We start from the raw sequence: 21,192 nt of genomic DNA, 5'->3' as shown, positions 1-21,192 counted from the left end.
AACTAAGTGCAGATAACCGAGACAATGGGGCTGTGTGCTCTCGGTCGTGGGAGTCCAGGGCCGCCACAGGCGTGGGCCGGGCAGGGAACAGCGCTGCCGGGGGCTGGATTTCGAGAAACCTGAGTGCGGCCAGAGTCAGCTGAGGCCAGAGGTCTGCGGGTCAAGGAAGGCTGCGTCGCGCGGTAGCTCTAAGCCGGCGAAGCCAAGGAGGGGCTGGGGTCGTGGCGGTGGGAGCCGGGTCGGATCAGGGCGTGGCTTAGAACTCGGCGACGGATTGGACACGAGGGAGCGGGCGGGGTGGGGCCGGGGCAGGGGCGCAGACCCTGAGACCACCCGGAGGTGGGCCCGGGCGGCGCTAGGTCACGGCGGGAAATCTCGGGCAGTGAGTGACTCAGCCCCGCGAAGGCCCAAAACTGCGGGCGCGTGAGGTGTGCGGGGACTTGGGGTGCGGGTCCCGCGCCGGAAGTGGAGAGGGGCGACCGAGGAGACGCGAGGCGGAGAGGAAAGAGGGGAGCTGCGGTTCCGGGCGACCCTGTCCCCGCCGCGGCAGCGGAAGAGAGGCTCCTCCAGGTGGTGGGGACCGGGCGGGGCGGGGCGCTGCGGCGGGGGCGGGGCGGCGGGACCCCGCCTCCAGTCCTCTCTTGGCCGCTCCCGCCAGGCGCACCCAGACGCTCTTCTGCTCCAGCCCTCGTCGCCCGGTCATGGGTCTCGGGCGCGAGGCCACCCTGTCTGCGGCGTGACGGGCGGCTCAGGTGAGACCCGCGAGGACGGGGGAGGGTGGGCGCGGGGCCTGGGGAGGGCGCGGCACGTGCTGCGGGGCCCGGGCGCCGCCCCCTCCTCTCCTACCTCCTCCTCTTCCTCCCCTAGCCTGGGGGCCCCCAGAGGCCCGGCCTGCTGCCGCCTTCCTGACCGCCCCTTTTGTCCCACTCGGAACGGCCCGATCCCCCGCCTGCTTAGGGAGCGCTCGCGCCCAGAGCCCGCCGCCCAACTTGTGGGGCTGCCTCACTGCCCCCAATCTGATTGCCCGAGTCACTTCCATGTCCCAGCACCCACCTCCTGCAAGGTCCTAGCAGTGGCCCCACCCTGCGCACACACGCCCCCTGGGCTCCGCTCCCTGCACTGACCCCAACACCAAACTGACCCTCCCTTGCCTGCTTTCACAGCCCACACCCCTTTGTCTTGCCTAACCGACCCCCCCCCGCCACACACACACACACACACACACACACACACACACACACACACAGATTGGTCACAGGTTGGCGCCGCGTGGGCAAATGAGTTTTGTTTTGATTCTTTAGGTTAAAAACAAAACCACCCAGTCGTTTGATTTGGGAGATACCCTTCTAAGAGTCTTATTAGTAATTAAGCAACAACTGCCCCACCCCACCCCCGAACTCACAGACTTGCTTTTCCAGGCCACCCTGGCCCCTACCACTACCACTTTGCCCTCATGCATCTGAGTTTGAGACCCTTGCCCTTCCTGTCCTAATCCTCCCTCTGGCTGCTGCTCCCTTCTCTGTCCCTCCAACAAGGACCTTCTGTACTGACCTTTCCCTCTGTGCCCCCAGATGGTCACCATGGGCCAGTGCTACTACAATGAGACCATCGGCTTCTTCTACAACAACAGCGGCAAGGAGCTCAGCTCCCACTGGCGGCCCAAAGATGTGGTTGTGGTGGCACTGGGGCTGACTGTCAGCGTGCTGGTGCTGCTGACCAACCTGCTGGTCATCGCGGCCATCTCCTCCAACCGTCGCTTCCACCAGCCCATTTACTACCTGCTTGGCAACCTGGCCGCAGCTGACCTCTTTGCCGGTGTAGCCTACCTCTTCCTCATGTTCCATACAGGCCCGCGCACAGCCCGGCTCTCACTTCAGGGCTGGTTCTTGCGGCAGGGCCTGTTGGACACGAGCCTGACGGCGTCCGTGGCCACACTCCTGGCCATCGCCGTGGAGCGGCACCGCAGTGTGATGGCTGTGCAGCTGCACAGCCGCCTGCCCCGAGGCCGGGTCATCATGCTCATCGTGGGCGTGTGGGTGGCCGCGCTGGGCCTGGGGCTGCTGCCCGCCCACTCCTGGCACTGCCTCTGTGCCCTGGACCGCTGCTCGCGCATGGCCCCCCTGCTCAGCCGCTCCTACCTGGCCGTCTGGGCCCTGTCCAGCCTGCTCGTCTTCCTGCTCATGGTGGCTGTCTACACTCGCATTTTCTTCTATGTGAGGCGGCGGGTGCAGCGCATGGCAGAGCATGTCAGCTGCCACCCCCACTACCGTGAAACCACGCTCAGCCTGGTCAAGACTGTTGTCATCATCCTGGGTGAGTGGCACCCTACTTCCCAACTCCTGCGAGACTGATAGAGCATGATGGGAGGGGATGATCTGGGTGGGGAATGTTCTCCAAGGAGGTGCTACCTGAGCAGAGGCAAGGCAAGAGTTCCAGGCAGAGGGAACAGAAGGTGACAGCCCCAAACAGGACCAGCCCAGTGTCTCCAAAGAGGGGAGAAGGCCCACGTGACTGGTCCGCAGGAAGAGAAGGTCAGCACAGCCTCAAAAGGCACAAACAGGAGTCATATTTTGTTCTGAGTTCCATGGGAAGCCCTTAAGAGTTCTTAGCCAGGAGTAATGAGGTCTGGCGGTTGAATGTAGAATGGTCTGAGCAGGGGAGGTGCACACACCACCCCCAAGAAACAAAGAGCAACTCTTCCTAATCATTCCTTTTCCGCCACCGAGTAATCGGTCGGTCCCACAGTGACCTTTCCCCCAAAGAACAAATCTCTATGTAGAAATGTCCAGGGTCCTGTCCACCGTATACCAGTTAGGAAGGGCTTTCCTCTGGCAGACAATCAGAGAAAGGTTTCCCCTCTTAGCAGTTCTGCCCCATCATGCTGCAAAGGCAGCAAGACAGGCAGCTCTTCCCTACAAACTGCACAGCTGTCGCCCAAGCTCTGGAGACTCCTCCAGTTCTGAGCCATTGCAACAGCTGGCCCTGCTCACATCAGGCTCCATCCCGCAGGGGCGTTTGTGGTCTGCTGGACACCGGGCCAGGTGGTGCTGCTTCTGGATGGTCTGGGCTGCAAGTCCTGCAACGTCCTGGCTGTGGAGAAATATTTCCTACTCTTAGCCGAGGCCAACTCGCTGGTCAACGCCGTGGTGTACTCATGCCGAGATGCTGAGATGCGCCGCACCTTCCGCCACCTCCTCTGCTGTCTGTGCCTTCGCCGGTCCACCCACAAGTCTGTTCGCTACACATCCTCCACCCAGACAGGCCCTAGCACTCGCATCATGCTTCCTGAGAATGGCCATTCCCTGATGGACTCCACCCTTTAGCTAACCTTGGACTTCAGCAGGGTACAGCAAATGCCAGAGCTCTGCCCCTGGCCACTTGTGGGTGCGCCCGGCTCTACCCAATCTGCGGGCCAGACTTAAAGGCAGACCCTCAGTCTGGCTTGGCATGAAACCACTGCCAGCCCTACCCAGGCAGACAACTGTGCCCATCTCAGGGCCTGTAGGTTGGGGTCATCTAAGCATCTGGGAGAGAGTTGAACGGGGTGCAGGAATCTGGCCCTTCAGTCATCTCAGGTTGCAGGGCTTTTTAACGGACACTTTTCTGTTTTTACTGCACATGCCTGGCAAGCCCTGTGGACTGCTTCCTCGTCCACGGTGGCATGGGTAATAAAGGTGGGAGAGATGAGGGCCCCCTCAGGCCACGCTGCCCAGTGCAACAGCGTAACAAGGATGGACCATGGGCGCCCCATCTGCCTGAGGCTGATTGTTTAGGCCACAGACTGAGGAGTGCTGAGCGTGAGCTGGGAAAGGTTTATGGCCTCTGGCAGCCTCCAGTGGTCTTGCCTATCCCCACAAGAGTTAAGGGGGTCTACAAGGAGGGGGTCTATAAAGAGTAAACCTTTCCGCTCCGAGGTCTCCAAAGCCTTTTCTGTTGTCAGCTTATCTGTCTGTCCCTATGTCCCAGAATTGTCCACCTCAGCTCAGGCTGAGCTGGGATCCTTCAACGTGGCATCTCCTGGGCCCTGTTCCCATTCCCCTTTGGTCTCTGCATGGCTGTTGCTCCGTCTCTCTTCTTGTTCCCTTTTGCCTCTGTCTCCTCCACCTCTTTCCCTGCCTTCATCTTGCCACCTGCCTCTCTGTCTCCGTTCTCTGGAGCCCAGAGTAGTCTGTGGCCTGTGTGAGGCTTCTCTCACCTGCCTGCCCCCTTGTCTGAGTCCAGATTGTTAATAGTCAGGTGTGTCCATCCCACTGTCCACTCCATCACCTACGTGCACACCTGTGGGCTTGGGGTAGTGGGGTCCATGGACCAGAATGCAGGGTTTTAGAGTTGCCATTTCTCAAGCTTCTCTGATGTGCCTGGCACACTGATAAGCGTTTTAGGTGCATTATTTAATCACCACCTGCATCTTGTGGCATAGGTATTATATATATTTTCATGTGAGGACAGTGGCTCAGAGAGATCGAAATTTGGCCCGTGGTTACATAGTTTCAAAAGGGCACAGAGATACATCGAGGGACTAGAGAGGCCCCTGAGGAAAGGACTTCGGATTTCCACAAAGTCCGGAGTTGGTCACAAGCTCAGCCTGGCTTTCCCCACTTCACCCTGTGGTCTCAGATGTGCCAGACCCATGATGAGTCCCCTCTCAGATACACAGAGGCACTGTGCTAGACACAGCGTAAACCAGGCTCTGGATTCTCTCTGCTTACACACCTAGCCAGATTTTGAACCCAGGCCTCCCATCAGAGGCTGAATTCTTAAACTACTAAAGCATGCATTGCCAAAGAACCAAAAATGTGTAGATCCTTCTACATTAACTGGGGCTGAGTTTCCCTTTGGGAAAATTCTCCCTGCCCTACAACAGGTCTGTGAGGAGGCAAGAACAAACTGGGGTGCCAGGTACTTCTCCAGGGTCCAAGGTAGGCAGTGTGGCTCCTTGAGCCTGGGGCCTGAATCTCAGAAGTGATGACCTAGGCCAGCACCCAGCCACGTGGATGGGGACATAGTCCTTGTCTCCAGGGAGCTCTAGGCCTTTTGGACAAAAGTATCACTTTGGGTGCCAAGGCAGCCAGCCGTTCCTATGGGGTGGGAACCCCTGATGGTCTCCAAAGGTAGCTCTGTTTCACCTGCTCTGAGCTGGCTGCTCTTGCATCAGCATCTTCCAGGTTCTAACCCACACTCTTCTGGTCTCCTTCGGGATCTTGTCCCATCAGTTTTTCCCTCTCTGTAGGTCTCTCCTCTCCACCAGGTGACTTAAGGTTTTTGTCTCAGATGGTCCCTGAAGCTCTCAACCCATCCCCCCACCACTGTTCTCTGAAGGATGCCAAAGTTACCCACTACTTTTCAGATTTCCTGTGTGGTGCTGCACTAGTGGCTGACCTTTTGTACAGGGTGCCAGCTCTCCATAGTCCCCACATGTTCTAGTACTTCCTGTTACTGGGGCCAAGTGTCAGGTTTCCTTCATCAAGGAGCTTTCCAGGTTGTTCTTACACTAGTCTACATCATTCATTTCCATTCCCTTTGGAGTGCCCGAATCTAATCAGACCAGTTGGTGTTTGCATTTCCTCTCCAGCAGCAATGCGAAGAAGATGGGCCCTGTCCTGAAGGGTTCCCAGGAGGTTGAGGTCCCTTTATGAGCCTCGTCTGGGGTCTGTCCCCATTGCAAACAGGCTCTAGGAGGTCCCATGACTTTGGAGAAGTGATTTATGTCTGAGAATAAATCCTTTTCTCTCGCACAAGAATCCTCTGATGCCAGGAGTCCTAACAGCTAGAAACAAAGGCCTGTGAAGATTCGCTCTGATTTGGGGGTGCATCACAGGGTAGGTCCTCAGAAAGCATCCTTCACGTGCTAGCGGAATGCTGTAGGGCAAAAGAATGAATAAAGCAAGGTCACTCTTAATAAGCTGGACCTTGAAAGGTGAATAGAAGTGATTTCTGCAACTGAGAAAATCACTCAGTTTTGACCTTCCAACCACCATCACCACACGTACCTGTACCCCCTATGGAATATTAGAGGTGGGGGGAGGGGGAACTGGGAGGCCGGGAGCCCAAGTGACCCACCTGCTGGCACTGAGGCTGAGGGGAGCAGGGGTCTGGGGCTCCGGGCTTCTGGAGATGAATGGGGGTAGGGGTGTTGATGGGGTTCTGAGAGGCTAGGGAGGGTCTGAGAAGCAAGGGGTGGCTTGGAGGAAGAGTGCAGTGCTCTGAGAAGTTAAGACTCTGAGATGTGTAGGTCCCTGAGGAGTGGGATGCTCTGAGACATGGGAGCCTATGAGGAAGAGTGGGGGCTGGGGGGGGATTGGCTCTAAGAAGTGAGGTCCCTGAGGAGTGGGGACTCTTGAGGAGGTGTGCGGGCTCTGAGAAGGGAGCGCTCTAAGGACGTGTGCGGTGTAAAGTGTCTCAGAGTAGGAATGGTTGAGGGAGGTGGAGATGTGGGAGATGGGGTTTCTGAAGCAGAGCAAAGCCGGCCTTGCCCTCTCCGGCTGGAGGAGGATAGGGGTAGAAAGCGCCGTTGCCTCAGCAACCCCCAACAGAGTCCTAGGCAGATAGGAGGGGCTTTTAGGGGCCTGCCTGTGGGCGAGGCACGGCGGCCCGCGCGGCGGCGGTTGGCTGACGGAGATAGTAGGGCGTGTCCCTGGGCGGGGCGCGCCTGGCTGGCGGCGGTTGGCTGTAGGCGGAGGGGGCGGGGACCGAGGGCGCGCGTGGTGCGCGCATAGACGGCGGCGGTTGGCAACGACGTCCGCGCGAGCTCTCCAGGCTCGGCTGCTCCTTGGTTGAGCGCCCGCCAGGCCTCGCCGCGCATGGACACCCCGTGCTGCCGCCCCGCTGACCCGCGCCGCTCACCGCCCCGGCCCCCACCGGGCTCCGACACGGACGACGTCCTGCAGATCATGGCCATCACCGACCAGAGCCTGGACGAGGCGCAAGCCAGGTGCTGGCGCGGACTCGGCGGGGGCCACCCAAAGTCGCTTCAGTGAAGGGGGCGGGCCGAGGGGCCAGGGCCGGGGCGGCTGGGGGCGTGAGGGGTGAGGAGGGTGCAGGGTGAGAGATGGGGTGGTGAGTCTGGGCGGAGAGGGAGAGGGCACATCGGGGGCGGGGGGTTTGAGGAGGACTGAAGGGGGGTTCTGAGGCCGAAGGGAATGGAACGGATTGAAAGGGGGCTTATGGCGCTAAGCTGTGGGTGCTGGGTTTTAGGAGCTCATCTTGGGGTGAGAGGGATGGGTTTAAGGGGAGTTTGTGGATGGAGAGGTTTATGGTGAAAGGTGGTTTCAGGGTTTATGGATGTAAGGGGGAAGAGGAGTGTTGGGGGGGTGTAAGGGCTGAGAGATGGGTGCACACGGGATTTGTGAAGGATGGACAACTAAATGGATCAGTGGTATGCATGAGGATGGGAAGTTCTGGGGGCAGGTAATGGAGAATGAGTTGTGGGAAATGGGACTCGGGAATGAAGAGATGGTGTGATTTGATTCGGGAAGCATCCAGAAAAAAGGTTAGTGGGGGAGCTGGAGGGGGACAGAGGACTCCCTTTTTTATTAATTTGGCGAATGTTTATTAGACACTATGTGCGGGGCACGGAGCTGGGTGCTGATGTCACTGATCTCAAGCTCATGGTTTGAGGGAGAGAAAGTAAGTAGCAAAACTAAGTATAAGTTGCGCTAAAAGCTGTAAGTAAAGAGATGGCAAGCTGTGGGAAGCCAGGAGAGGGCACAGCACCCTTAGAGGCCCGAAGGTGGGAAAGGGCAGGAAGAATGCAGAGCCAGGGACTGAAAGTCCCCAGTACAGCAGAGAGAGTCTGGAACCAGGATCACATGGGGCCAAGTTTCAGGAAAGGGTTTGGCTTTTATTTCAGTTGCAGTGGGAAAATCACAGTGGTTTTAAGACCACCTGTCCCACTTAACCTCCACCCACCACTTGTCAGTGAGCCAGGATTGGTAAAATGTGCTTCACAAGTCAGCCCATTGTGTTTGGGGCCTGCCTGAATTGTTAGAAGGTAGCAAAGCACAGAATGACATCCTTTTGGAGGATGAGGTCTTGTTGAATGGGACTTGTTTGGGGGTAAGGGACGGTCCCTGTGGATGGGACCAGGGTGTAGTGGTGTGGACGGTGCAGTGCCTAGAACCTTCTAGTGAGGAGGGGTTACAAAGCCAGGTGAACAGCATCCCCAGGAAAGGAGGAGGCAAGTAAAAGGTGGATATGGCAGGCATTTATTCCTCAGACTTTCTTGCCTTTGCTTCTTGTGGAATGTCGACTCTTTCCACAGTTTCATGGCCTCTATCTGGAAAGTTAAGAGTGTCACACACACATAACCCCACCGCACACCACTGGAGCATTGTGCTAGGTGCTCCAGAAACCAAGATGGCTAAGCTGTTCTCTGCCCTTTCAGAGCTCTTTCAGAAGGAAGATGTGTGGGAGACTTAACTCCTAAACAGTCATCATAATAGGAGTGTGCTGAGTAGAGGTAATTCCTGGCACAAAAGAGCTGGGCCGGGAGAGGGTGACCTTCTGTGATGCCTCCTCCGCTAAGCCAGTGTGAGAGCAAGGGCATTGTTGTACTTTTCCTTTGTATTCCCAGGGCTGTGCAGAATGCCTGGCACCTAGCGTTCAGTAAAGTTTTGTGGCACTTAGATTCTGGAAGGGTTGGTAGGAGCTAGGGAAGGGGGAAAACGGGCTCTTCACACCCAGGAACCACAGAAGCAGTGCTTTGGGTGCATGTGGAGCTACCTGTGTTCCTTCTGTTCTAGGCCAGGAGCTGCTTAAGGAGCGAACTCTGCTCAGATGTGGCCTTCCTCAGGCGTGTGTCACCCTGCACTGCCCCAAGGCTGCTACTTTTTTCTTGTAACAATCTCTTGAGATTCTAGACTCCCCTAGGTAGGCTTAGAATGGAATGCAGTCAGTCACCTCTTCTTGCTGTTCTCAAAGAGAGTCGTTTTTCTTTTAAGGCTAAGAAACTGAACAGGGGGTCATTACACTTGCCTTACAACGTAGCTGTTAGGTAGCTGATTCCTGGTTTCTTCCTGAGGTAGAAAGATCCCCGGAGCTTTTATTTTGAGACTTTGGAAGCTTCACATCTGCCCCACTCCTTGCATAGCCTTTAGATAAATTCAAGGCCCTAAAAGTCACCCAAGTCCAGACACCAGTCTTCAGTCCTCAAGTGGGCGGGCCACTTACTCCACTCTGGAGAAAACACAGCTTGGGTGGGTCTTTTCCTCATAGTAAACCTTGCTGCCTGGTAGATTATCAGCTTGGGCAGGGAAGCAGATTGTGTCTTTCCTGATCAGCCAACTGGGTGAGGCCTTTGGCTTCCCTGGCCTTTGGCTTCACTTCAACTGGTGAGGTCTTTCTGACCCTGCCCTCTCTCTGAAACGAGAGAACGGTTTCATCTCTGTGCGCTGCCAACCTCTTAAGAGCCCCTGGAGTCAATTTAGCTCAGCTGGCTAGCAAGAAAAGAATTTTTCATCTCAGATTTGAGGCCTTCTCAACCTGCTTTGTCACCGTGTGCTTAAAGAAGGGAAGCACACCTACTCTCCTTAAACCTGGATTCCTTCTTACACCTTTCTACGTTATTAGGAAGGCAGCTCCACATACTTGGGTGTAATTCATTTTGTTATTATAGCTGAATAGTCTTCAAATAGTGAACTGTGTATTGTTCTTCCTTCTGGCTACACAGATAGTAGAGGGACACTGGGGAGTTTGGAATGCACTGTCTTGGTTGAAATTCAGCCCACATCAGCTGGAAATTTCCTGTGTGATAGGTAACTAGTCTTCTTGAATGATCTTCTGAACTTCTTTGGTGACACCCTGAGCTTTTCCTAGAGAGGGACAGTTTTTGTGTTTTCTGAGTTGGATCTTTCACTGATCACGTTCTCATTCATTTCTTACATGGGACCGGGAAGGCAGGAAATTTTCTCTTGTTTGCCAAGGATTTTCTGAGTATGTCACTCTATCATGTGTAGCCTTAGTTTTTATAATAATAAATTTTACAACATGTTGAAGTTTATGTAGATTTGTTTCCTTTGCTTCTTTTGAATACCTTTATGAAGGGTTTATAAGGTTATCAGACTAGGGTTGAGGGCTCCTCTGTCAGGACTTGGATTCCAAAGTTCTTCCCCCTCCCAGAGTTGTTAACCAGTGTTTGAATCATCGACCCCTTTGAAAATCTGGTGCAATCTCTGGGTCCCCTCCTAACCATGCCCCCTGACAGTGTGCTTGTGTACCACACCTTTGAGAATCCTCAGGCCTCAGGTGTCCTGGGGCCTGGAAGCTGCCCTTCGTCAGTGGTGGACTCACTTTTTTGTCTAGTAGTGAGATTCCTAACAAGTCAGTGTGAAAACTCTAGAGCTGGGAAGGCTGAGGGGTGAGTTTTGGAAATCTGATTTTAAAAGGAAGCAGAATGGTCAACAGTGTCGTCCTGGAGATCTGGGCTCCAGACCTGATGATCTGGAAGAGGCAGCTGAAGAGGACTGGCCCTTCAAGTCATTCTGCATGTTGGAACGACAGGTGGGTTGTGCTGCCAGATTGGCAGATTTAGCTGTTGTGGTCAGTTCTTGACCTTTTGCTTGCAAGGGCATGAAAATGCTCTAGAGAGCTACACTGTCCAAGGAGGTAGCCACTTGCCATATGTCTCTGTAAATTAAAATGAATCAAAATAAACATTCAGGGGACTTCCCTGGTGGTGCAGTGGTTAAGAATCTGCCTGCCAATGCAGAGGACACGGGTTTGATCCCTGGTCCAGGAAGATCCCACATGCTGCAGAGCAACTAAGACTATAGCCACAACTACTGAGCCTGCGCTCTAGAGCCTGCGAGCCACAATTACTGAAGCCCACATGCCCTAGATCCTGCACACCGCAATAACTGAGCCCATGCACCGCTACTGAAGCCCGTGCTCTCTAGGGCCACTTGCCTCAACTACTGAGCCCACATGCTGCGACTACTGAAGCCCGCACGCCTAGAGCCCGTGCTCTGCAGCTAAAGAAGTCACAGCGGGCTTCCCTGGTGACGCAGTGGTTGGGAGTCCGCCTGCCGATGCGGGGGATGCGGGTTCGTGCCCCGGTCCGGGAGGATCCCGCATGCCGCGGAGTGGCTGGGCCCGTCAGCCATGGCCGCTGAGCCTGCGTGTCCGGAGCTTATGCTCCACAATGGGATAGACCACAACAGTGAGAGGCCCGCGTACTGCCAAAAAAAAAAAAAAAAAGAAGTCACAGCAGTGAGAAGCCCGCTCGCTCACCAAAACGAAGAGCAGCCCCTGTTCACCACAACTAGAAAAAGCCCGCGTGCAGCAACAAAGACCCAATGCAACCACAAATAAATTAATTAATTAAATTAAACATTCAGGGACTTCCCTGGTGGTCCAGTGGGTAAGACTCTGCACTCCCAATGCAGGGGGCCCGGGTTCAATCCCTGGTCGGGGAACTAGATCCTGCATGCATGGCGCAACTAAGAAGTCCACTTTCCACAACTAAAGATCCTGCATGCCGCAACGAAGATCCTGCATGCCGCAGCTAAGACGGGTCAAACTAAGACACAGCCTAAATAAATAAATGTTTTTTAAAAATAAAATTAAACATTTAGTTCCTCAGTCACACTAGCTACCTCTCAAGTGCTCAGTAGCCATGTGACTACCATCTTAATGCAGGTAGAGAACATTTCCATCATTGCAGAAAATTCTGGACAGCAGTGTTCTAGAGCAATGCTTCTCTTAGCTGGACCTGCAGCAGATCTCTGCAGAAATCTTATTGCACAGGTTCTGATGTAGCAGGTCTCAGTGGGGCCCAAGAGTCCACATTTCTAACCACCTCCCAAGGGTGCCAATGCCGCTGATCTCAGACCACACTTGGAGAGGTCAGACTCTCAAGAGTGGAGATGATAGCGTGTCATTTATTTCAATTTTCATGAATCATTTTACCTAGTAGATGGTTAATCTGACAAATGGAAATTATTTTTGAGCCTAAGTTGTGTTTGTGGGCATAAGGGATTTTAAATTAATCACAAGGGTCACATATTAGCATTGTTTTGTCTATTTAATATAGAAAGAAAATTAGAAATGAACAAATAAAAATCAGAAAACAGTTGATTTTTTTTTTCTCTAGATGAAACATTTGATCTGGGGCCATGGGACCTTGTTATTTCAGGATCTGTTTACATTTTCAGTCTAAGGAAATCAAGTTTTAGAAGTCCCAGGGTTGTTTCTATATTTCCTTTACATGGTCTGTAAAACCATAGCTCAACTTTGCGTTAGTTTGTAGAACTTGAGTGTAATAGAAAATGATCATTGGGGAATGGTAATAAGGTCTTTAGGGCAAAAAAACTTCACATATAACGAATAAAAATATGATGGAGAATGGTCACTATTATACATGTGTTAAGAGTAAGCTATATGGCATATGCGGTGGTGAACCTGAAACTAAAAAGAGTATATTTAGAGGTTGGCCTTTGGGCAACATAACAGATATTGTAATTAGGGCCTCCATAGCTTTCCTTAGGAAGAAAAGATTTCTCTGAACTTTTTTTAAATTTGATTTTTACATATATGACTTGTTAGGTATTTTCTACTGGTCAAAATTTGCATGACTTTCTTCATTCCTCCAGTATTTCTGCAGACTTTACCTGGAATATGGATTAAATTCCGAATATTAAAAGGAGATGATGACATAAGTTTGACTATCCTTAAAACTTACTCAAATGGCAAGGTATGTACTGTCAAGTGAATGGTGTGCCCCTCGTCTTGGTACCTCTGGGATACTAAATATGGAAACACAGACCTCTAGAAGTATGTACATTAATGCATGTCAGAAAGCATTGAGCTTTCAGCATGCCCATCAAAGAATGCAAGGGGTCAGAAGAGGAATTTATGGTTTGGAATTTCCTAAAGCCAGATAGCATTAGCATGAGAGGATCTATTAGTCCAAAGCCGGGAAGTAAAATTTCAGAGCTGAAATTTTCTTTTTCATCGCCCTTAAGGAGGTTCTGTAGATACCAGTCAACTTGGTGCCTGGCAGTCTGTGTTCTTAGACTGCTTGCAGGTTTTAGCTCTGCTTCTGGGTTAACATGCTTAGCTTGGCTTTGTCTAGTGCCAAAGGAAACTCTTGCTGTCCTTGGTGTGCTTTTCCTAAGAGTTGGATTTTGTTGGATTTTATTTTATTTTATTTTATTTTACTTTTTGCTGCATTGGGTCTTCATTACTGCATGCGGGCTTTCTCTAGTTGCATTGAGCGGGGACTACTCTTCATTGCGGTGCGCAGTCTTCTCATTGCAGTGGCTTCTCTTGCAGAGCACAGGCTTTAGGCACATGGGCTTCAGTAGTTGTGGCACGCGGGCTCAGCAGTTGTGGCTCACAGGCTTAGTTGCTCCGCAGCATGTGGGATCTTCCCAGACCAGGGATTGAACCCATCACCCCTGCATTGGCAGGCAGATTCTTAACCACTGCGCCACCAGGGAAGTCCCGATTTTGTTGGTTTTAAAACAATTTCCTGAAGCTATCTAGGATCACAGCAAAATCCATTTTTTTTGCTATACACGGGACTCTCACTCTTGTGGCCTCTCCCATTGTGGAGCGCAGACTCCGGACGCTCAGGCTCAGCGGCCGTGGCTCATGGGCCCAGCCGCTCTGCAGCATGTGGGATCTTCCCGGACCGGGGCACGAACCCGTGTCCCCTACATCAGCAGGTGGACTCTCAATCACTGTGCCACCAGGGAAGCCCAAAATCCCTTTTGATTGTCTCTCTTGTCATGATGCACTATTAAACCCCTTAATATTTTCCCTTCATTCCTAGAGTGGATGAGTGCCCCGTGTGGGCTCGGCCCTAGAACCGAGACCAAAAAGAGGGGCCCCCAGCCGAGCCCTGTGTGCTTCTGGCTTCTGCTCCCTTCTTTGGCTGTGGAACCTAGCAGTTCTCACCCTAGTTTTTGATTCTCCACTTGCCCCACTTAAGTCTAGAGACGTCAGAGCTCTGCTTTCAGACTCTTCATTTCTACTCTGCTAGTGTCACATCTCTAGCCTCTACCTTTCCTTCAGTTCAGTTCAACAAATCTTTGCTCAGTTAGTGTGCCAAGTATGGTGCTGGCCTGGAATTTCTGAAATGAGTAAGTTGAGGCCTTCATCATGTCCGGGCCAGGCGTGATAAATGCTTTAAACGGAAGAAAGGAGGGAGTAAGAAATCCAGGCTAGGACAGGCCAACCCATTAGAGTCTTGGACTAGACAGAGGAGTAGGACTTCCCCAAGTCCGGAGGAGGGAGAAGGTCAGCAGGACTCTGGTGAAGAGCCTCGAATGCCTTGCTAAGTGGTTTGTGTTTTTGGAGCAGGCAGTGAGAAGCCATTTCACCTTTTGCTCAGGAGAGAGATTTTCATCTCTCTGTGGTTTTGAGTAAGAAATTTAACAATAGTGTTGATTGTGACCAATCCATGGGCAGATTAGGAAATAAGGACATCATAATGAGATTTTCACAGACTTAAATTTATTCCATTTAAAGGTTGCATTTCATTCAAGTCCTGCAGAGTTTTTCTTGTGTTGTATTAAATAACTATCCTCGTTTCCTGTTGCCAAAACTGCCTCCTGATCCAAGGCTTCATTTTGCTAAAATAACTGTAATAATTTCTATGGTTGAATTTGGGTATCAGTACGTATTCTCAACCCCCATTTACTTAGCTGTTTTTGTTTCATTGTTTGTAGGTTTGCTTTTAGAATGACTCTACAGATGACTGATGGTACCCACAACAGTTTGATTCTTCCCAGTTTTACTTTTACAAAGAAGCTTATTTTAAAATGCCAGGGCATCTGACTCCTGGGCTGCATTCCTTTCTGGAGCTTGGCATCCTCTGTGAATTTCTAGGTTTTCCATCAAGATTTGATTTCCTCAGGGTAGGAAACATGTCTTCTAATTTTTGTTCTTTACCTAGGTCTGTCTCCAGGAGGTGACTGGATTTGTCAGCTAAAACAATCCTTCTAGAAATGAGAATAATTAAGGGGATTTGATTTCATCTTTTGTTGAGGTATTAGAATCATTGCCGCTCTCAGGGAAGCTTTTTCAAGAAGTATCTTATTCTAAAGGATAAGATCTCTGAATATATCTCTAAATCAAATTCCTCAGTAATTTAAAATGATACCTTGCTCAGGAAATAAGTCAGATAGAAAAAGACAAATAGTGTATGTTTTCACTGATACGTGAAATCTAATAAATGAAACAAGCAAACAAACAAAAGAAATCTCTCACAGATACAGAGAACAAACTAGTGGTTGCCAGAGGGGAGAGGGCTGGGGGAGAGGCTAAATAGGTGAAGGGGCTTAAAAGGTACAAACTACTAGGTATAAAATAAGTAAGTTACAAGGATGTAATGTACAGCACAGGGAATATAGTCAATATTTTATAATAACTTTGTTTGGAGTATAAGCTATACAAATATTGAATTACTATGGTGTACACCTGAAACTAATGTAACGTAAGTCAACTATACTTCAGTAAAAAATAAGTAAATAAATAAATACCTCCAAAATAAATAAATATAATAAAATAATACCTTGTTCAGGAAAGCAGATTTTTCCATAATTTGGAAAAGTAAATTACAGCTAATATTAGAAGCTACAGTACACAGTTAGTAGAAGCCAGGATGTGACTTATGTTCTATTCATTCCCACATTCCTTTCTCCTTATACAGTGACCGGTATATACTAGTGCCTCAATAAATGTTTGTCCTGTAAATATTGAATAAGTGGGGTTGGAGGATGATAAAGCTGTATGCTTTCATTTTCTGGCATGATTCTATGTGACTCTCAATAGTTTTGTTACAGATTGGTTTTGTTTAGCATTGGTTTTAAAAGGATATTCGCAGATTTGTTTTTTAATTTAGATTATCCTCGGAAGTTTCTTTTATTTATTTAAAAGATTTATGATTTCTCATTCATTGGAATTTTGCTTCTTCATAAACATTAACATTTTGTTTTGTTTTAATGTAGATACTTGGTTGCATAGAACATGTCAGGTACTTGCTAAAGGTGCGAGCACAGACCTTCTTTTTCTCCCCACAGTCCCCATTCACTGCCTTACAATCTGTTCAGTTATCTCAGCTATCTGTCACTATGTAACAAATTACCACAAACCTAACAGCTTAAAACAGTTAAAACTGATCTCAGTTTCCACAGGCAGGAATCTGGGCACAGCTGAGCTGGGTCCTCTGCTCAGGGTCTCACAAGGCTTCGGTCAAGGTGTTGGCTGATCTGTGTTCCTATCTGAAGCTCAGGATCATCTTCCAGTCTCGTAGGGTTGTTGGCAGAACCCTTGCTTGCAGTTGCAGGACTGAAGTTCTTGTTTTCTTGCTGGCTGTCAGCTGGGGGTCTGCTCTCAGCTTCAAGAGGCTGCCTGCGGTTCCCCATTACCGACCCTCTTACAACATGGCAGCTGGCTTCAAGGCCAGCAGGTGACATTCCCCAGTCCACTAAGGTGGAGTCATAATGTAACATAACCACAGGCGAGACTATATACCATCACTTTTGCCAGACTATATACCATCACTTTTGCCACTTTGCAAGTCACAGATTCTGCCCAATCTCAAGGAGACAGGATTATACTCAGTGGGGGTCACCTTAGGACATGTCTGTCACAGAAATTAGTTCATCCCCTTTGATGAATGAGGTAGTCTGTCGTACTTTATGTAATCACTGATGGTTTGCTGTCAGCCGCTTGATCACCTCTAGGCCAAGAACATGCTTAAAGGTTAGACATTTGTTTACTTTTCATAATAAACCACAAAAACATTCTGTGAAGTTACTTTGTATTCATTCAAAGGTGCTTTATACTGTATCGAAAGTAAGATGTTTTATAAGCAGGAAGCTGACCTGGGAATAATCATTCCTAGAATCCCCTTTAAGAAGCAGAGCAGCTGACTTCATTCTCTTTCCTTGTATTCTTTTTTAAATTTATTTCTTTATTTATTATTTATTTTTGGTTGCATTGGGTCTTTGTTGCTTCGCATGGGCTTTCTCTAGTTGCGGTGAATGGGTGGCTACTCTTTGTTGCAGTGCACAGGCTTCTCACTGCCGTGGCTTCTCTTGCTGAGGAGCACGGGCTCTAGGCACGTGGGCTTCAGTAGTTGTGGCACACGAGCTCAGTAGTTGTGGCTGGCGGGTTTAGTTGCTCCGCAGCATGTGGGATCTTCCTGGACCAGGGCTCGAACCCGTGACCCCTGCATTGGCAGGTGGATTCTTAACCACTGTGCCACCAGGGAAGCGGGGCGGGGGTGTGGGGGTGTGTGGGGTGTGTGTAGGCATGTTGACTGGTGCTGAGAGTTAGATAAAAGAGGTATTGGGAGTGTGGCCTTTGGATTTGAGTTTGCATATGAAAGGCACGCTCTCAGGCAAGTTGTTTGCTATATCTGGATTTAGTTAGCCCTGGGAAGGGCAGTCTCTCCCGGCCCCAGGATGTCAAAGCATCATAAAAGATAGAAAATTTTAAACATGATTAATACACACCCTTTCTTTTAGCACTTGCTACATTTCTTTACTTTCTTTTGGGATCAAGTGTCAAAGAGTTTGTGGTTGCTACTTCCACTTCCTCTCCCATCTCCACCCACCTTCTCCCAACCTTCTCACTCTGCTGAGTCACCAGTGACCTCCATGTTGCTAAATCCAAGGTCTCTTCTCCCACTTCACCTCTCAGAAGCATTTCTCACAGATTACTCTTCTCTCTTTGAAACTGTTTTTGGTCCCTCCCCACTGGCAGTTTGGGTCCCAGTCTCTTCTGCAGGATTTTCTCAACTGCTTGACCTCTACAAGTACAGATGCCTAAGCCTGGGGCCTGGGCCGCTCTCTGTCTACATTGTCCTATAGTGATTCCCTCAAGTCTTGTGGCTTAAAGTGCCATCTCTATGCCCAGGACTCCATCTTTGTATTGTTTATCTCCAGCCTTGAGTCCGAGTCCATGTGCCAGCTGCCTACCTGATACCTCCTCTTGGGTAGCTCATAGGGATCTCAGGTGAAACCTGATCAAAGTACAACCCTCCTTTCCAGACCCTCCTCCCCCAAACCTGCTGCCCTCCAGTCTGCCCTGTTGAAGTTGATGATATTTCCATCCATCCAGTTGCTCAGACCTAAAGCTAGTAGTTATCCTAGAACCTCCTCTTTCCCTAAAACCCTACACCAGTTTATCAGGAGGTCCTGTTGATTCTGTTCCCCAAACCAAAGATCTATGTACTTTTTATGTCTACTACCATAACTCTAAGCCAACAGCATTTCTGGACTATTCCAGCTGTGATAGCCTCCAGATTGGTATCCTTGGCTCCATATTTGCCTTCCAGCCCAGTCTCCAGAGAGCAGCCACAGTGATCTTTTTAAAATGCAGTTTGGGCTGAGAGGCCCGCGGGAGCGGCGGAGATGCCGCCTGATGGCATTGAAACGAATGGGAATTGTAAGCTACTATGAGAAAATCCGTACCTTTGCTGTAGCAATAGTAGGTGTTGGTGGAGTTGGCAGTGTGACTGCTGAAATGCTGACAAGATGTGGCATTGGTAAGTTGCTACTCTTTGACTATGACACGGTAGAACTGGCCAATATGAATAGACTTTTCTTCCAACCTCATCAAGCAGGGTTAAGTAAAGTTCAAGCAGCAGAACATACTTTGAGGAACATTAATCCTGATGTTCTTTTCGAAGTACACAACTACAATGTAACCACAGTAGAAAACTTGCAACATTTCATGAATAGAATAAGCAATGGTGGATTAGAAGAAGGAAAACCTGTTGACCTAGTTCTTAGCTGTGTGGACAATTTTGAAGCTCGATCATTTGAAATGCTACGGTTCTGTCCTTTCATAAGAGGGTTTTTCAACAGACCTGGCAGACTCAGTATAGAGGATCATTACTCTCATGCACAGAATGACTCTTCTCCTTCTCACCTGCTCCTTTGTCACCTCTCTTTCAGAAAGCATGCTCTGAATTGTCATCAGATGAAGCCTGCTCTCTTCAGTGTGCCCTGTGAGATCAAGGAAAAGGCAGGTAGGCCGCTGAGAAGACACTTCTTGTGTGGCATCAGGACCACAACAACCTCGCACCTCTGGTCCTGGCTCAGCCCTAACGTGTGTCGTGGGCCATCTTGCTCGTCACATCCCTCTCTGGCAGCGATGGTTCAGTTGGTACATTTCTGCTTTGTCAGAGCCCTGCTTTCCGGTGTATCACACTCATTTATTTTGCAGTTTGTAACTAGAGAAATACTGTTGCCAGTGAGTAATAAGCAGCTGCATTCTAGGTGCAAGACCTCAGAGCCATTGTGGCATTCAGTTGTTTTACAAAAGGATCTGAGATGACAGAATTAGGAAAGTAGAATCATAATCAAAATCTAGCCTGCGCTCTAGAGCCCGTGAGCCACAACTACTGAAGCCCTCGCGCCTAGAGCCCGTGCTCCACAACAAGAGAAGCCACTGCAATGAGAAGCCCGTGCACCGTAATGAAGAGTAGCCCCTACTCGCTGCAACTAGAGGAAGCCCACGCGCAGCAACAAAGACCCAACGCGGCCAAAAATTATTCAATTAATTAATTTTTTAAAAAGAAGGAAGAAAAATTAGTACAGAGAGTATACCCTTCTCCCAGCTTCTTCTAATGGCAACACCTTCAGAACCATAGTGCAGTGATTAAACCAGGAAATTGATGTTGGTACAATGCTCTGTAACTGAGCAACAGGTCCCATTTGAATTTCCCCAGGTTGTGTCCTAAATGCCCTTTTTCTGGTCCAGGATCCCACACTGCATTTAGTCAACGTGTCTCCTTAGTCACCACCAATCTATGAAGTTTCTTCCATTGTTCCTCATCATCCGTGGCTTTCATACTTTTGCTGAGACCTGCTCAGTTATTTTATAGAGTCCCTCAGTGTGGTTCGTCCGTTGTTTCTTCATAATTAGACTGAGGTTGTGCATCTGTGGCAGGAATCGCACAGAAGCAACGTTGTGTCCTCAGTGCATCGTGTCGGAGGTATGTGCTGTCAGTAAGTCCTATCACTGATAGGACCACTGACCTTGATCACTTGGTCAAGGTTAATAGCAATTTGAAGATGGTTTACAAGAGAAGCCACAAATATGGTGAAGACATCATTTAAACCAAAATCATCAGAGAAGGGTTGTCACTTGATTTCTTAGAGTGAGTTGGTGTCTCTCTTTTTGTTTTTGGCTGCATTGGGTCTTTGTTGCTGTGGCGGGCTTTCTCTAGTTGCAGCGAGCGGGGGCTACTCTTCATTGCGGTGTGCGGGCTTCTCATTGCGGTGGCTTCTCTTGTTGTGGAGCACGGGCTCTAGGCATGAGGGCTTCAGTAGTTGTGGCACGCAGGCTCAGTAGTTGTGGCTCACGGGCTCTAGAGCGCAGGCTCAGTAGTTGTGGCTCACGGGCTTACTTGCCCCGCGGCATGTGGGATCTTCCCGGACCAGGGCTCAAACCCGTGTTCCCTGCATTGACAGGCGGATTCTTAACCACTGCTCCACCAGGGAAGTCCAGAGTGAGTTGGTCTCTTGAGATCAATTATTTGAATGTCGTGTGTCACTTTGGAGCGTAGCACTTGAGTATGCTGGGGCTTGTGGAACAAGCTTGAGTATGCTGTGGGCTTGTATGTGGTACAAAAGTATGTTTATTTCTGAACACGGTTTTGGTGCAAGATTGACGTGTACTTGACATGGACGGTGGCAGAGAGCAGTGAAAGGGTCTGAATTCCGCTTTACCTCTGGCTCCATGACCCTGGCATGTGACTGAAACTTCCTCTGTCCCCAGTCCTTCTCTGTGACTTGGGGACAGTGACAACACTTAGCTCACGGTTATTGAAGACTGTGTGAGTTCTTACATATAAGGCTATGGGTGTGGTGCCAGCCTCCAGTAGTTATCTGGTGACTGAAAGAGAAATTCAATTTTAAATCTACATTTGTTTCACCCAAATGCTGTAAGGACGTGATATTTCCCCCCACACACAGTTGGAACATTTTTTATTGTGATAAAACATACATAACATAAAATTTACCACTTTACCATTTTTAAGTGTACAGTTCAGTGGCATTAAGTACATTTACATCATTGTGCAACCGTCACCACCATCCATCTCCAGAACTTTTTCATCTTCCTAAACTGAACACTAACTCCCCATTCCCCACTCCCCTGGCCTCTGGTAACCACCATCCTACTTTCTGTCTTTATGAATGATTGCTCTAAGTACCTCATATAAGTGGAATTATA

The 21,192-nt window shown here is 49.9% G+C and overlaps 2 protein-coding genes across 4 annotated transcripts in view; both read left to right on the top strand.

Moving 5' to 3' along the window:
- The first annotated feature begins 327 nt into the window (after positions 1-327).
- On the top strand, positions 328-5,871 carry LPAR2 (lysophosphatidic acid receptor 2). The gene is made up of 4 exons (XM_079918884.1): positions 328-428; positions 659-752; positions 1,572-2,313; positions 3,010-5,871. Exons 3-4 carry the CDS (start codon positions 1,572-1,574, stop codon positions 3,321-3,323), a joined length of 1,056 nt encoding a protein of 351 aa, XP_079775010.1. The 5' UTR covers positions 328-428; positions 659-752; the 3' UTR covers positions 3,324-5,871.
- Positions 5,872-6,378: 507 nt separating this feature from the next.
- Positions 6,379-21,192, top strand: part of PBX4 (PBX homeobox 4) — a 38,596-nt gene continuing 23,782 nt past the window's right edge. For all 3 annotated transcript variants that reach the window (XM_079918887.1, XM_079918886.1, XM_079918885.1), the window contains exons 1-2: positions 6,379-6,931; positions 18,909-18,982. In XM_079918887.1, coding sequence (XP_079775013.1) covers positions 6,801-6,931; positions 18,909-18,982 — 205 coding nt within the window. In that variant the 5' untranslated portion in view covers positions 6,379-6,800. The remainder of the gene's footprint in view (positions 6,932-18,908; positions 18,983-21,192) is intronic.

The sequence above is a fragment of the Stenella coeruleoalba genome (assembly GCF_951394435.1).
Source record: "Stenella coeruleoalba genome assembly, chromosome: 3".
Classification (NCBI taxonomy): Eukaryota; Metazoa; Chordata; class Mammalia; order Artiodactyla; family Delphinidae; genus Stenella; species Stenella coeruleoalba.
The sequence above is the reverse complement of the archived record's forward strand: the minus strand, read 5'-3'. Positions and strand labels throughout refer to the sequence as shown.

Bases quoted from the DNA above. Each gene is read 5' to 3' on its own strand.
- LPAR2 (XM_079918884.1), top strand. From the start codon at position 1,572: ATGGTCACCATGGGCCAGTGCTACTACAATGAGACCATCGGCTTCTTC. The intron at 2,314-3,009 runs GTGAGTGGCACC...TCCATCCCGCAG, and splicing joins GACTGTTGTCATCATCCTGG to GGGCGTTTGTGGTCTGCTGG.